At 53.0% G+C, this 12,765-nt stretch overlaps 1 protein-coding gene across 1 annotated transcript in view; it reads left to right on the plus strand.

Moving 5' to 3' along the window:
- Window positions 1-506: 506 nt before the first annotated feature.
- Window positions 507-12,765, plus strand: part of WTIP (WT1 interacting protein) — an 80,784-nt gene continuing 68,525 nt past the window's right edge. The window contains exon 1 of the mRNA XM_086847793.1: window positions 507-2,054. Coding sequence (XP_086703919.1) covers window positions 611-2,054 — 1,444 coding nt within the window. The 5' untranslated portion in view covers window positions 507-610. The remainder of the gene's footprint in view (window positions 2,055-12,765) is intronic.

Genomic DNA, 12,765 nt, shown 5'->3' on the forward strand with positions numbered 1-12,765 from the left:
CCAGTCTCCTTCCTCGCATTCCTGCCCCACACAAAGGAGTCCCTGCCTCGCCGCGCCCCGCGCCGCGCTCGCCGCTCCGCGCTCGCCCCTCCGGGCCGGCCGCCGCCTTCGCCCCCCGCCCGGGGTGCGGGCGGGCCGCGGCCCCGCCGCGGGGCGGCCGCCGGGGGCGGCGGGGGCAGGGACCCGCCGAGCGCAAATTCCTCCGCGCAGCGCGCCATTGACTGGACCGAGCAACTTATTTAAGGCTGGAAAGTGACACAGGGGCGCCTCGTCTGTGCCGGCCGCGCTCCGCCGGGCAGCCCGGCCGCACCGAGCCCAGCGCCGCGGGATGCCGCCCGGGTGACCGCCCCGAGCCCGGCCGCCGCCTCGCCGCTCTCCGGACAAGGAGCCGCGTCCCGCCGCTGCCCCGCCAGGACCGCGGGAAGGGGCTTTCTTCTGGGGTGCTTTTTGTGTTGCAGCATTTGGGGATTTTTTTTCTTTTTTTTCCTCTTTGGCTTTTTTTTTTTTTTTTTTTTTTTTCTTTACCTTTCTTCTTTCTCCGCTCCGGACTGCGCTTTCGCGGAGAGTTCACCGTCCTCCCCCGCCCCGCGCCGCCGGGCTCCGGCCGAGCATGGAGAAGTACGAGGAGGACATGGCACTGAAGGCCACCAAGTTCATGGAGGACCTGTCCCTGTACGAGCCCTGCCCGGAGGGTCCGTACGGCCGGGGCGGCCGCCGGGACCTGGCGCTGCACCCCGACCTGGAGGAGACCAAGCGGGTCATCGCCGCCCACATGACGGCGGAGCAGCGGGGCCGGAAGATGAACGGCACCGCCGCGCCGCCGCCGCCCGCCGAAGGCTTCCCCGCCGCCGCCCCCTGCGGCAGAGCCGCCCCGCTCCGCGCCAACGGCCGCGCCGCCGCCGAGCCGGGCCCGGGCCCGCCGTGCTGCGAGGAGGGGCTGTGCACCCGCTCCGAGGTGGCGCTGCCCTGCTACAGCGGCTTCGCCGACAAGGGCAAGCGCTACTCGGCCGAGGGCTACCGCTACGCCGCGGGCAGCGCCTACGAGGGCGGCTACGTGGCCAAGGGCGGCGGGCGGGCGCCCGGCGGCCCGGACGGCAAGTTCGGCGCGGCCAGCCCGCGGGCCAGCCTGGCCGCCGCCTCACCGGGCCCCGCCGCCGAGCACGGCAAGTTCTCCAGCCCGCGCTCCAGCCTGGGCGGCGCGGTCGCGCTGCCCTACGAGAAGTTCTCCAGCCCCCGCTCCAGCCTGGTGGTGCCCGGGCAGGACAAGTACGGCAGCCCCCGCGCCAGCCTGGTGCAGTACGACGGAGCCGCCCTCAGCCCCCGCTCCAGCTACGCCAGCACGGCCAGCGACACCAGCAAACACTCCAGCCCCCGCGCCAGCCTCACCGGCTACGACGGCGGCGGCAGCAAGCCCAGCAGCAACCGCACCAGCGGCATCAGCATGGGCTACGACCAGCGCCACGCCAGCCCCCGCTCCAGCACCGCCAGCCAGTACTCCTGCACCGCCAGCCCCCGCTCCAGCTACTCGGACTGCAGGTACGGCCCGCCGGGCAGCGCCGAGCCCGAGGGGGCGGGCGGCGCCGGGCTCGCCCTGGCCAGCCCCCGCTCCAGCCTCTGCGGCCCCGAGGGCCGCGGCTCGGCCGGCCCCGCCGTGGTCAGCCCCCGCTCCAGCATCTCCAGCCAGAGCTCGCGGAGCTCCCGCGGCTCCATGAGCGCCTACCCCGAGCTGCAGCTGCCGTCGCCCCGCTCGTCCCTGCTGGGGCCCGGCCTGCAGGAGGACGGCGCCGTGCCCGAGCTGGGGGACGCGTTCCACCGGATCCATGCCCAGTCCCCGCCGCGGCACGACCAGCAGCACCCGGCCGGCGCCCCCGAGCCGCCGCCCCCCTACGCCTACAGCCCGACCAAAGGCTCCGCTTCGGCTCCCAAATTCAAGCTCCCCTACCAGGTGACGCCGTGCCGGGAGAGCGGCCCCAGCCAGGCGGAGAGGCGGCTGGAGGCGCTGACGCTGGAGCTGGAGAAGGAGCTGGAGATGCACATGAAGAAGGAGTACTTCGGTGAGTGGGGCGGGGGGAGCGGGCGGCTGGAGGGCGGCGGTGTGCGGGGCCGGCCGAGTCGGGCCGTGGAGAAGGCGGGTGTGTGCGATGCCCGGGGCTGCTCTGGACCAGGTGCCTGCTGAAGTCTCACATGGCCACAGACACTGTCTGGTGTCCGAAGTGCTCGCACCGTAGTTCGCTCCCGGTATGTGAACCCTCTCCCGTCTCTTCCTAGCGCGGTTTGTTTGCATGTGTGATGCTTCCCTTTCCACGTGCGGATGGGAGACTTGTCTGGAGTGTGATGAGAGCTGTTTGTGTAGTCGGGGTGATTCTCTTTTGTCTCCCTTCCTCGCGGGCTGCTGAAGCTTCTCTGCTACCCTCCAGCATCCCAGAGGCTGTGGTGTTTGCCATCCTGCTTTCCTCAGTCTGTGCTAACCTGTGCAGATGATGAACTGCTGGAGCGGTTCTCGGTGAAATCTTTGTGCTGGTTGGGAACACCTGTGGGAGCCCGGCATTGTCCCCACCCCGCGAGGCCTCGCAGGGTCTGCGCAGCACACAGGGACATCCCTGTGACCGAGGGGAGTTTGGAGGAGCTCTCGGCCCTTGCTGAGGTTAAATCGGCCTGCTGGTCGTCTCCTGAATTTTTGTTGCTTCTTTATGGAAGAAAAGTAACTTCTTGAACTGCGGAAGAGTGCGTGTGTTTTATAGCCCCACTGGTTAGGATTAGCTTCCCGTCTTTCTTCGTGCTGGGTGGCAAAAGCTAAAAACACCTGTGAAAAGTTGATCTGGAGCGTGCAAATTCTGCCCTGTCCCTCCTGCTCGGGGGCTGCGGTGAGCCGGGAGCTCCTCCGAGGGCTCCCGCGGGGCCTGCACAGCTCCCGCGGGGCCTGCGGAGCTCCCGCGGGGCCTGCGGAGCTCCCGCGGGGCCGGGCGGGGTGAGGGGTGCGGGTGAGCCAGCCCCACCGCAGGCCTCGGAGGGAATGGTTCTCTCCGTGCTTTGTGTGCGTTCCCGAGGATGGAGCCGCGTGTTCAGCCCTGGGGCTCTGCAGGGAACGGAGGACTCGCAGGGTTCTCTGCGAGAGAGGCCTGGGCCGCTCGCTGGAGGTAGCTAAGGGAGCAGCAGCCTCTCTAGCAGGAAAACCTCTCTGTACACTGCAGCGGCAGAGTTTCTCCAAGCTTTTGTGCCCAGACAAAGGAGGCTGAATGCGGTGCTTACTGCCTGCCTTCATCTGTCCTGGGCTGATAAGAAGGCTGATGGATCACCCGCTGCATCTCTCAGTGCTGGCACCTGGCAGATGCTCCTCAGCAGCTGAGGGGATCCTGCTGAGGGCACTTCTGAGGATGTGGGGCCTGTAACACACGAGCTGCAGGCAGTGTTACCTTCAGCATTTCCACGGTGAGAGGCTGAGGAGTAAAAAGTAAGAGGTAAGAAAGAAATTATCTGTCCTGAGCCTCTGGGAAGTGTTTCCAGTGGCCTGGGAAAGCTGGGTGTGCAATGAGGGGCTCCAGGAGGAAATGTGGGGAATCTGTGTTGTGGATAGGTTTTCTGGTTTGTCAGATTTGGCTGCACCGTGCTCCACAGCGATGTGTTGCAGCAGGCCCCGAGCCTCGGGAGATGTGCCCGGTGCGGGGTGAGCAGTGAGCCTGTGCCTGGGAAGCCTCTGGGATGCTCCGGAGGCTCCTGCTGGGGCAGAACGAAGGACATCTGTAGAGAGAAGGAAGGTGCCCTCCTTGGTTTAATCTGACTAAAGACGCCAGTGCTGCCAAAGGAAGGCTCTGCCCCTGCCTGGTTGCACAGGTGACCGCACCATTCCACTTCCAAGTGCTCCCTCCAGCACCTTGCAGCCACCTGCACCACTGGTGTGAGGAAAACAAAGCCTGCAGAGGAGGAGGGAGAAGAGGGAAGGTTGTTTGGGGCTGGATTGGTGAGCTGCTCCAATTCATCCTTGTCAAAGAGATGGCTGGAGCTGACCCAAGGCAGAGGGTGCAGACAGAGGGCTCCAGGAAGCTGAGACCCTTCCTTTGGCAGCAGCTGAATTGGGTAAGGCTGTGAGACTTTGTTCTCTTGTAGCTGCTTCCTGTGCATTCCCTGCCCAAACCTCTTCCTCTGAGACCCCCTGTCAGGGTACTGACAGTTTACTAAATGTGCTTGGTTTAGTGGCAGATGCTGAGAAGTGAGGTAAAAAAAAAGTAATTTCACTCATTTTCATAACTCTTTTGAGCTGAACATTGATATAAGGTGAGGTAAAAGATGTTTCAGGAGTGTTTTTTAAATTGAATGTTCATCCCGAGGTGTCAGCAGGACATTTGTGGGTGTTGGAAAGTCCATGAGCTCAGTCATGCCGTCTTAAATTCTGTTTTCTTTGCAGAATACTTCAGTCCGGTGCTTAGGTGTTGAAAAAGGGTGTAAAGGTTAAAGTTGTATTTTGGCACACCCATCCAAGTCACACATCCTTGTGGGACTGGCTGTAAAGCCTGGCTCATCACCGGAGGGGCAGGTCCTGCTGAGCAGTGCCGTGGATGTGGGGGCTGGTTTGGCTGTTCCTTTTGATGGAGGTGTCTCTGCTGGCTGGCAGCAGTGGCAGGAGGGTGCTGAGGGGTGCAGGCAGCACTCACACACTGCTGGCAGCCCCTGCTCTGCTGCAGCCGTCCCCCAGCAAGGGTTCTGTGGTGGTGGAATCCAGCACAAGAAGTGATTTAATTGTCTCGTTGTCCTCTACTAAAGATGCAGGACGCACCTGCCCTGGTGGGGTGGGGAGTGCAGGTGCCTGCCTGTGCAAAGTCCAGAGAGACTGGCAGCTCTGTCGTTGTCCTTCAGCTGCCCTTGTGCAGGGAGTACCCTTTGTGAAGGTGCTTTTCCCACCTCTGACATCCAGAGCCTTCCCCAGCCCTCACACCTGCCTCACCCCCCTCACAGCTGAGATGCAGAACAGAGCAAGGTCATTCCACCCTCTGTCCTGTCACAGAGCTGCCACCTTCCATGTCCTCCAGGGGCACCTTTGTCTTCGCCCTGCAGAAAAAGCCAGGGGACCTGAGTTCCTGGGGACCTGGAGGAGGTTTGCCAGAGGAAGCAGGGATGTCTCAGAATGAGACACAAAGTCTGGATTCTGTAAATAATGCACCCTCAGTGTAGCACAGCCTGTGCCTACCCTGGTGAGTAGCCTTGACTTTTGAGAGCTGTCTCTCTCCTAAAGCCATCCTGCAGTACCAGCGCATGTTTTTTGGAGCACCACCAAGAAACAGTGCTGATAACATGGTGTTGAAAAGCCTTTGGCCTGGTAGGTGAGGGAAGGGAAGACCAGGTGAAGGGAAGAAATAAATCTCTAGGCCCATCCAGGCCCTCTCTGCACTCTATGTGCGTTGTCACCCATGTACATCTGGATTTACAATCTGCAGTATGTTTATGAATTCAGAGTTTTATGTTTGTGCTTATTCTGTGTGTGCAGGTTGAGGTGATGGAAGGGTGTTTATGCAAGTGAGATCAAAATTAAGACGGGTAACGGTGGTAAATATCTAAAAGCTTTATTGCATAGGGATGAAATTTGAAAATTTGAATGAAATTTAGATGAGCTTGCAGTTGGTGACCGGAACACTTGAGAGATTGACTATGGAGTTCTTTTTGTCTTAGGAGTTCCTGAAGGTTTCTTTGTGAAATATTAGATCTTTCCTGTTTCCATCAAAGTAGAGGTAATGATTGTACTATATTTTTTGTGGGGATAAGCAAAGATGTGTCATCTGGTAATTACTTTATATTTCTCTTTTGCTGGGCTTAGAAATTCATTCAGTGTTGGTAAGCAGCTGATATCCTTCAGCATTTACAGTTGAGGCTGTCCTGGGAAAAAATTGCCTTTGATAGGCAAACACTTAAATAGAAATAAACTCACATGTTGGGGTCTCCTGAAGTGTTCAGACAGGCTGTGTATCTCACGGTTCTGGTTTTGTTTTCTAATCTCCCTATTACAGCTCAGAAATACATTGCTGAAACTAATCTGAGAGTGGTCAGGCTTTTCTAGCCAAAGAGCAGGAAAGCCCTCAAAAAGGGGTCAGGCAAGGGAGGTGTGTGTTCCTGGGGCAAGGTGCAGGAGGAGCTGCAGTGGGCGATGCCGGGGTGGAGCAGCATCCTGTGGCTCACAGCTACCAAGAACCTGAACCCTGAATGAGGCAAGGAAATCAGAATGATAGAGAAAGTCTGCAGCTGGAGCATCATCCAGAGAGGAGGAAAGAGTAGGAAAGTGGGGGGAGAAAAAGTAGAAGGAATTAACATGAAAAAAACAGGGGATAACACAAGTCTGCAGAGGTAGAAGAATGGAGTCTTGTCTGTGGTGTGAAATGTGCTCTGAGGGATGCTCCTGAGGTGGCTTCTTGCAGTCCCTGCCAGCCATGCACATCCCTATGACTCCTTGAGGTTGGGAAGTGGCATAATAACAGCAGGAGAGCGCTGTGGAACATGTGTGAGTTTATTTTATTAAGTAATACATGTAACATGTCCAATTAACATGAAATGGGATTTGGATGGCTGTAACTTGGAGAGAAGCCTGTGTCATGAATGGGGACAAATGTTTTCTTATCTTCAGTTGCATGACACTTGGCTGTGAATGAGGTATTGTTTCATAACAAATGTTTTTATTTCTTTTTATTGCACATGCTTTTACTCTGTTGTAAAAAGGAAAGAAGGAACGGATTCTTCCAAAGAGCTGCCACGTGTTTGATTTGTGGTACCAAGGTGAGGTTTCCAGTGCCGAGGTTTGTGTGCAGGACAAGAGTTGGTGCAGGCACCTCCTGTGGTTTGGGACCCTCCTGTGCTGGGAGGTTTGGGAATGTTCCTGTGTGTTCCCAGCCAGGCTTTGTGCAGCACTGTGCCAAGGGGAGGGAGGTTTGCAGGGGCTGGGTAGAGCCTGGGCTGCAGCTTGGTTTGGAGTGGGAATGCTGGGAGAAACACTCAGCAATTCATTGCTCCTGCTCAGCTTTTAGGGTTGTCACAAGGTCCAGGCCAAGGCTGTGCTGCTTTCCTCAAGGATAAATCCAGAAGTAAATCAGGCTTTTAAACATACCCTTCTCTCTTTGCCTAACCCCTTCACCCCAAAAACAAACCTCAGCAGTCAGCTCTGCCCTCTCAGGTGGGTTGGGAGATATCCTAGGCAAGATTGAAAGTCAAAAATTGTTCTGTAGCAGAGTTGAACTTGTACTGGCAGTTATTTCCCCTCACCTCTGTGCTGGATCTTCCACACAGATTTTTGGGTGTGAATGTCCCATTTGAGGTGCAGTCACTCACTGGAGGCTCATACATGGTGGTGTATGAATTGGGAGTAAATCCCAGTTTAATGACTTTAATGGGCTCAGTTTGCTGAGTAGAAATGGTATCCTGCTGTGAAGGAACTGTCAAAGTAGCTGTTTTTATAATTTGATTGAATTTTTTTTTTTCCAGTGGAAAATGTCCCTAAAGTTGTATAAATTTTACATCTAAAATGTGTAAATGGTACAAGTTTGTGTGTTACCACTGATGGCTTTGTGGCAGCAGGTCCAGGCTGAAATCCTTAATATCTACAATTAAAAAATGAAGATGTAAATGTCTCTTAGCTGTGTGGATATTGGGTGCTTAGAAAACACTCTGAAAGGAAGTGAATTTGCCTAATCATAAAGTGATTATTTTAAAAAAAAGATTATTAAAAAAACACCCCAAATTTGGCAAAGTAATTTGCAGGTGTATAGTAGGATTGTGCAGTGGTGGTAAGAAAATAAACTAACAGTGATAAGCCAGATAGTTTTACTAAGATCAGAACATTTATGCAGATATTTAATAAACTCTAGGCTTGGCCTTCTATCTACCTCATATGTCCCAAATATCTCAGGACAGCTCTTCACAGCATGCTGGCAGAGTCTGGTTGGTTGTGTCCAAAATAATTTCACGTTCTGAGGCTGGAGAAGCCGAGTGTCTTTGAGTGTGACGTGGTGGTTGATTTTTGTGCCTGTCCTGGACAAAGTGCCAGGGATGGGGATGTGTGAAATAAAGCAAAACTGCAGCAGAAGGGTGGGATTCAGGAATGTGAATGATGTCTGTAAGTTCTGTTAAGAGCTTGGAAATGCTCACTTTGGAGGGCTGTGTTCAGCTGCCTGAGAGGTTCAAGTCCTGACAGGACCATCGTACCTGGGGTTGTGATGTGGCATTGCTTGGAGCTGCTCCAGGGGTGTGACAGCTCCTGGGGCTGGCAGCAGGATTCCTGCTGGCTTATTAGCCTTCAGCTCTGAACAAAATTAGCAAATGTGCTAATAATCAACCAGTAAATGTGGTGTTTGGCTGGATTTTTATGTGATTTTTCAATGTGCCTGTCTGGGTGCTGTCTCTGGAAGTGGAGTTTCTCCTTTTTTTCTACATTGGAGCAGATAGTTCCAATTCTGTGCTATGTGTTATCTCTTCTTATTAACCTGACTGGGTTGTTTTAGCTCCCTGTCAGCATAGCCTTGTTACTGTGCTGAGACTGAGCACAAAAAAGTGGCCAAGCAAGTCATGTATCTCTTCCAGCTGGAATATTTCACATTGTCTGAAACTTCATTCCTTGTTTTCTGGAGCAGTTTTTACTAAATTTCTAATGTCACATTTATGTGTTCCAGCAAACTTTTAAGAAAAAGCCTATGACTCATTAAGGAAAAACCCCAGCACCGCAGAGCACAAACACTCATTTAATGCTCAGCTGAGAACTCCTGTGCACATGAACGTGGAAGGGCTTACACAGGGGGACTCAGCTGAGGGGTGAGGATTTATCGCTAGTGACACCTATTTCCGGGTTTTAGATGCTGGAAGAGTTTCCACTGGCAGGTTTTGTATGAAAAGCTGTAGGTATTTGTGTTTGAGGCTCTGTTCTGTGCTGCTGTCCCACCCTCTGCTGCTCGGGGAAGGGGCTCCAGTGGCAGCTCTGCCTGGCCTGGTTAAAAATCCACCTTGAGCTGGTGGGCTCAGCTGCCCTGGAGCCCCTGCTGCTGCCCTTGTGCAGGTGAGCTCAGGGACCCCCTGATGGGCTTTTGGGAGCTGAGATACCCAACAGAGAATTGAGTTCCTCAGGTGCCAGGGGTGAGAAATCCAATAACTTTGGAAGAGGGATAAAACTGGGTTGGAATAACAGCACAAATACTCAATCATCTCCCTCAACTCCAGCCTTGACTGTAAAGTCTTTAATTGCAGGCAGCAGCAGTGAAATTTGGTGTCCTGTGAGGGTCAGTGTGTGTGTTTGGGATTGTGGGGAGAGGAGCAGGGAAGGCAGCACACGAGTGTGAGGGATGTTAATGTCAGAGGTTGTCGTGAAATAGGGACTGGCTCAAATGGACAAGCAGGAGGTGTTTAAGAGGTTACAAAAGATCACATCTCACATGTAATATTGCTCTTTAAAGAATCTGATTGAGCAAAGCTTGTTTCAGTTCAGAATATATTTATATTTTTTTGGAAAAGTGGATGGCTATTGTGGAAGAGCTGCTAGGGACGTTCGTTGTTTCCCAGCCATCCAAACATTTATTTAACTGGTGAATTGTTTCACTGATGACACCTCAGAAAGACACCTCCTGGAAAAAGAAAACAAGATGTTTTCTTCCTTTAATGTGGTCACTTGAAAAAATGAGAAAATTTCAAAGTTAAAATGAAGAGAAACAAAAAGCCATTCCTAAATGCAGTTTGACAGTTGTGCATGTTTAGATGCTTCAGCTGGCTTGGATCATATTTCCTGTGGTCCTTGGAGAGCCTGTGGCCTCTCCCAGGCATGGGAAATACCCTTTTGTTCTGGTGCTCGTGGCACAAACCTTTCCCTTGAGCAGCAGCTCTTCCCCAGGCGTGCAGGGATGCTGGGGGTGAAGCTCCTGGCTGGGCTGTGTGGTCCTGCTGCTGCTCCTCAGCCTCCTCTGTGCTGGCTCTGCCCCAGTGGGGCATCAGCTGGGGCTCTGGTTGTCCCAGGTGCTGTTGAAACAGTTCATGGATGTCCCAAATTTTAATGCCAGGAATTTGAGGCTCCTTTTTGTGCTTGTCTCTGTCAAGAGCAAAGCTGCAGCGTGTGTGAGTGTGGAGTGGAAACCTTTGGTAGGAAGGGATTTCTAACCAGGTGGGAGAGGTATGATAGTGACTATGATAAAGCAAACATGGACTTGGCTGAACTGGGACAACCAAGGGCTCTGCTGCTGGGGCTGGTTCTGTTTTCCTGGCTTTGTGGATATGACATTGCCTTCAGTGGTGTTAGAGTTAGAGCAGGATCTTGGTTTTCTATGTTTTGCTGGTGTGAAATTCCTGCTAAATCCATCTGTTTGGATCAGATATTGAATGACTGGAAAATAATCACTGACAGACTGGTTCTGAGCAAGGGGATAGTGAATAAACTTTGTAATTCTCTGTGGCTTCCCTGCTCACAGAAGTGTGTTACCTGGCTGTGTGCTGCTCTCTGCTGTGCTGCCTGTTCTTGTGACCAGCATGAAATGCAGCAGGATCAGACCCACTGTCTGCAAATGGTCTCACCTGCTGCTCTTCCCTCTCTCCATAACTGTGCTGCTTCAAAGGGAATGTTGATTTTTGCATTTGTTTAAGGAAAAAGGGAAGAAGCAATAGGTACTGGAGTGGAGTATCAGCTAAGACCAAACAGCTGTATAGCAGGCAGTGGAAAGAGCTGTAATTAGTAAAACCTTGCATTCTCTGTGTTTCTCTGGTTGTGGCAGTTGCTCTTAACCTTGAGCATCCCAGGTGTAGGTGCTTTATCAGGTGTAGGTGGGGCAAGCAGGCAATTCCTCAGGAAACAAGGCAGAAGATTTGATGAATGGCAATAACTGTTGCAGCTTTATTATTTTTTTTGGTTTTTGCCAGGCAGTTATGTGAAAACTCTCTGCAGTTGGTGGGTTGCCCATTTTTAATCAAAGCCATGTTTCCCAAATCTAAACACTCAATAGAAACCAGACCTGCACACCAATCAAGTGTGTTAGAGTCCATATTTGGAGCTGGTTTCAGAAATAAGCATGTAATTTTTTTGAAGTGTAGGTCAGTAGCTGGTTGTCTTGGAAAGTCTCTTGGCTTGTTGTACCTGTTCCTGGCTGGAGCAGGGCTGGGCTTGGCAGTGCAGGGATGCAGTGATGCAGAGCAAAGGATGCACTTGCTCTGTTGGAAACCCCCCGTGACTTGGGTGCAGGCTTTTGTGGATCAGCTCAGGGGGGTAAAAACCCTAAAAACATCTCAAAATAAAATTCATGCAAGGTATTTAGAATTCTTGCAGTTTTATTTAGAAGATGGAGCACATCTGATAAACGCAGTGCTGCCCCATGAATGACAGTCGTGGGGGTTTAGGTCATGGGGGCATGACTGACTTGTTTCTGACAGCTGGGAGTCATCTTGAGTTGTTTTTGTTACACCAGGGATCAGGGAATGAGTAAATTCACACCAGTGCTTTTCCCTGGCTCGTCCAGCAGCCCCTGCACCTCCCAGGCCATGCCACATGGAATGGTCTGGTGTATCCCTGCTTTGTGCTGGGGCTGTAAAAGCCATGTGCTGTGTGCCTGGGAACCTGGTGTTTTGACAGATAAATACTTGTGTCACAATTTTCAGGAGATTGGTGACCACTGGTGGGGTCAGTAGTGTGGGAGGGGGCTATGGTGTGTCCTGCTGACCTCTTTCAGCTTGTACCAAGTCACCTGTGGGCACAGAGCTCTCAGGGTGCTGCACTCTCAGGACGGGGTGGAAGGTGAGTGGGATGGGATGGAGGCTGTGTCCAGATGTGAGCTGTGCATCCTCTGCTTTTCTTCTCCTGTTACCTTCTGCCCAGAGCAGGGCTCCTTAAAGGAATCCAGAGCTGAGCCTGGAGAGGAGGTACAGCACAGCTACAGGCACAGAGAGGGTGATGTACATGAGCTGCAGGGGCTTCTGGAGATCACCCTGGTGCTGCCTGTGCTGAGTGAGGCGCTGGGGCTCTGAGGACTCTTGATGTTTTCTTCATAAAAAATAGGTCCAACTTAGTCTTACTTAATGTCTTTTTATGAAATCATGGCAGTCACCAGGTGGTGGACTCAGATGCTTTTTGCTTCACAAACAATTAGAAGAAAAGCTTGTTTTGCTTTGCCTGGAAAGAGATTTTTTTCCCAGTCTTTGTGTGTGTTGGTTTTGAGGGAGATGTTCCTGTGCCAGTGCTGGGAGGTGTTGCCTGCTCGTGGGGAGTGGTGCAACCACACCAGCAGCACCTGCAGCTGGTCACTGCCCCCTTCAGAGAGAGAAGAACTCAAATCCACGGCAGGTTTAGGCCTGGGGCTTTGAGCACAGGAGTTTCTGCAGAGTGGAGATGTGGCAATTCACTCACCAAACCCCACACTGAGAGCAGTGGGGCAATTCCACGTGGAATGACTGCAGTGGCAGACCACACCTTTTAAAAAAGCAAACCCCAAACCCTCCCTGACCTATTGAGAAAATGTAAAAAGAGAAGGGAAATAATATAATAATTTATAATCATAAGAAAATGTGAAAAAAGAAGAAAGTTTGGGTTAGGCTGAGACAGCCTTGCTTGCTGTGTAAGAGCAAACTGGTGGCGACTCTTTTGGGAAAAAGCTTTCTCAGCCCCTCTTTCCCACCTGGGAGGAATCCAGGCCAGGGAAGAACCAGCCCAGAAAGAGGTGATCCACAGAGGCTGCCCCAGAGGAAACACTCTGAAGCTGTGCCAAGTGCAGACTTGCAAATCAGCTTCCTGGTGTGCTGAGTGTGGGAAGCTCTGCTTTTCCCTGCTTCCCA

This window comes from Cyanistes caeruleus, chromosome 12 (genome assembly GCF_971803275.1).
Source record: "Cyanistes caeruleus chromosome 12, bCyaCae1.hap1.1, whole genome shotgun sequence".
Lineage (NCBI taxonomy): Eukaryota > Metazoa > Chordata > Aves > Passeriformes > Paridae > Cyanistes > Cyanistes caeruleus.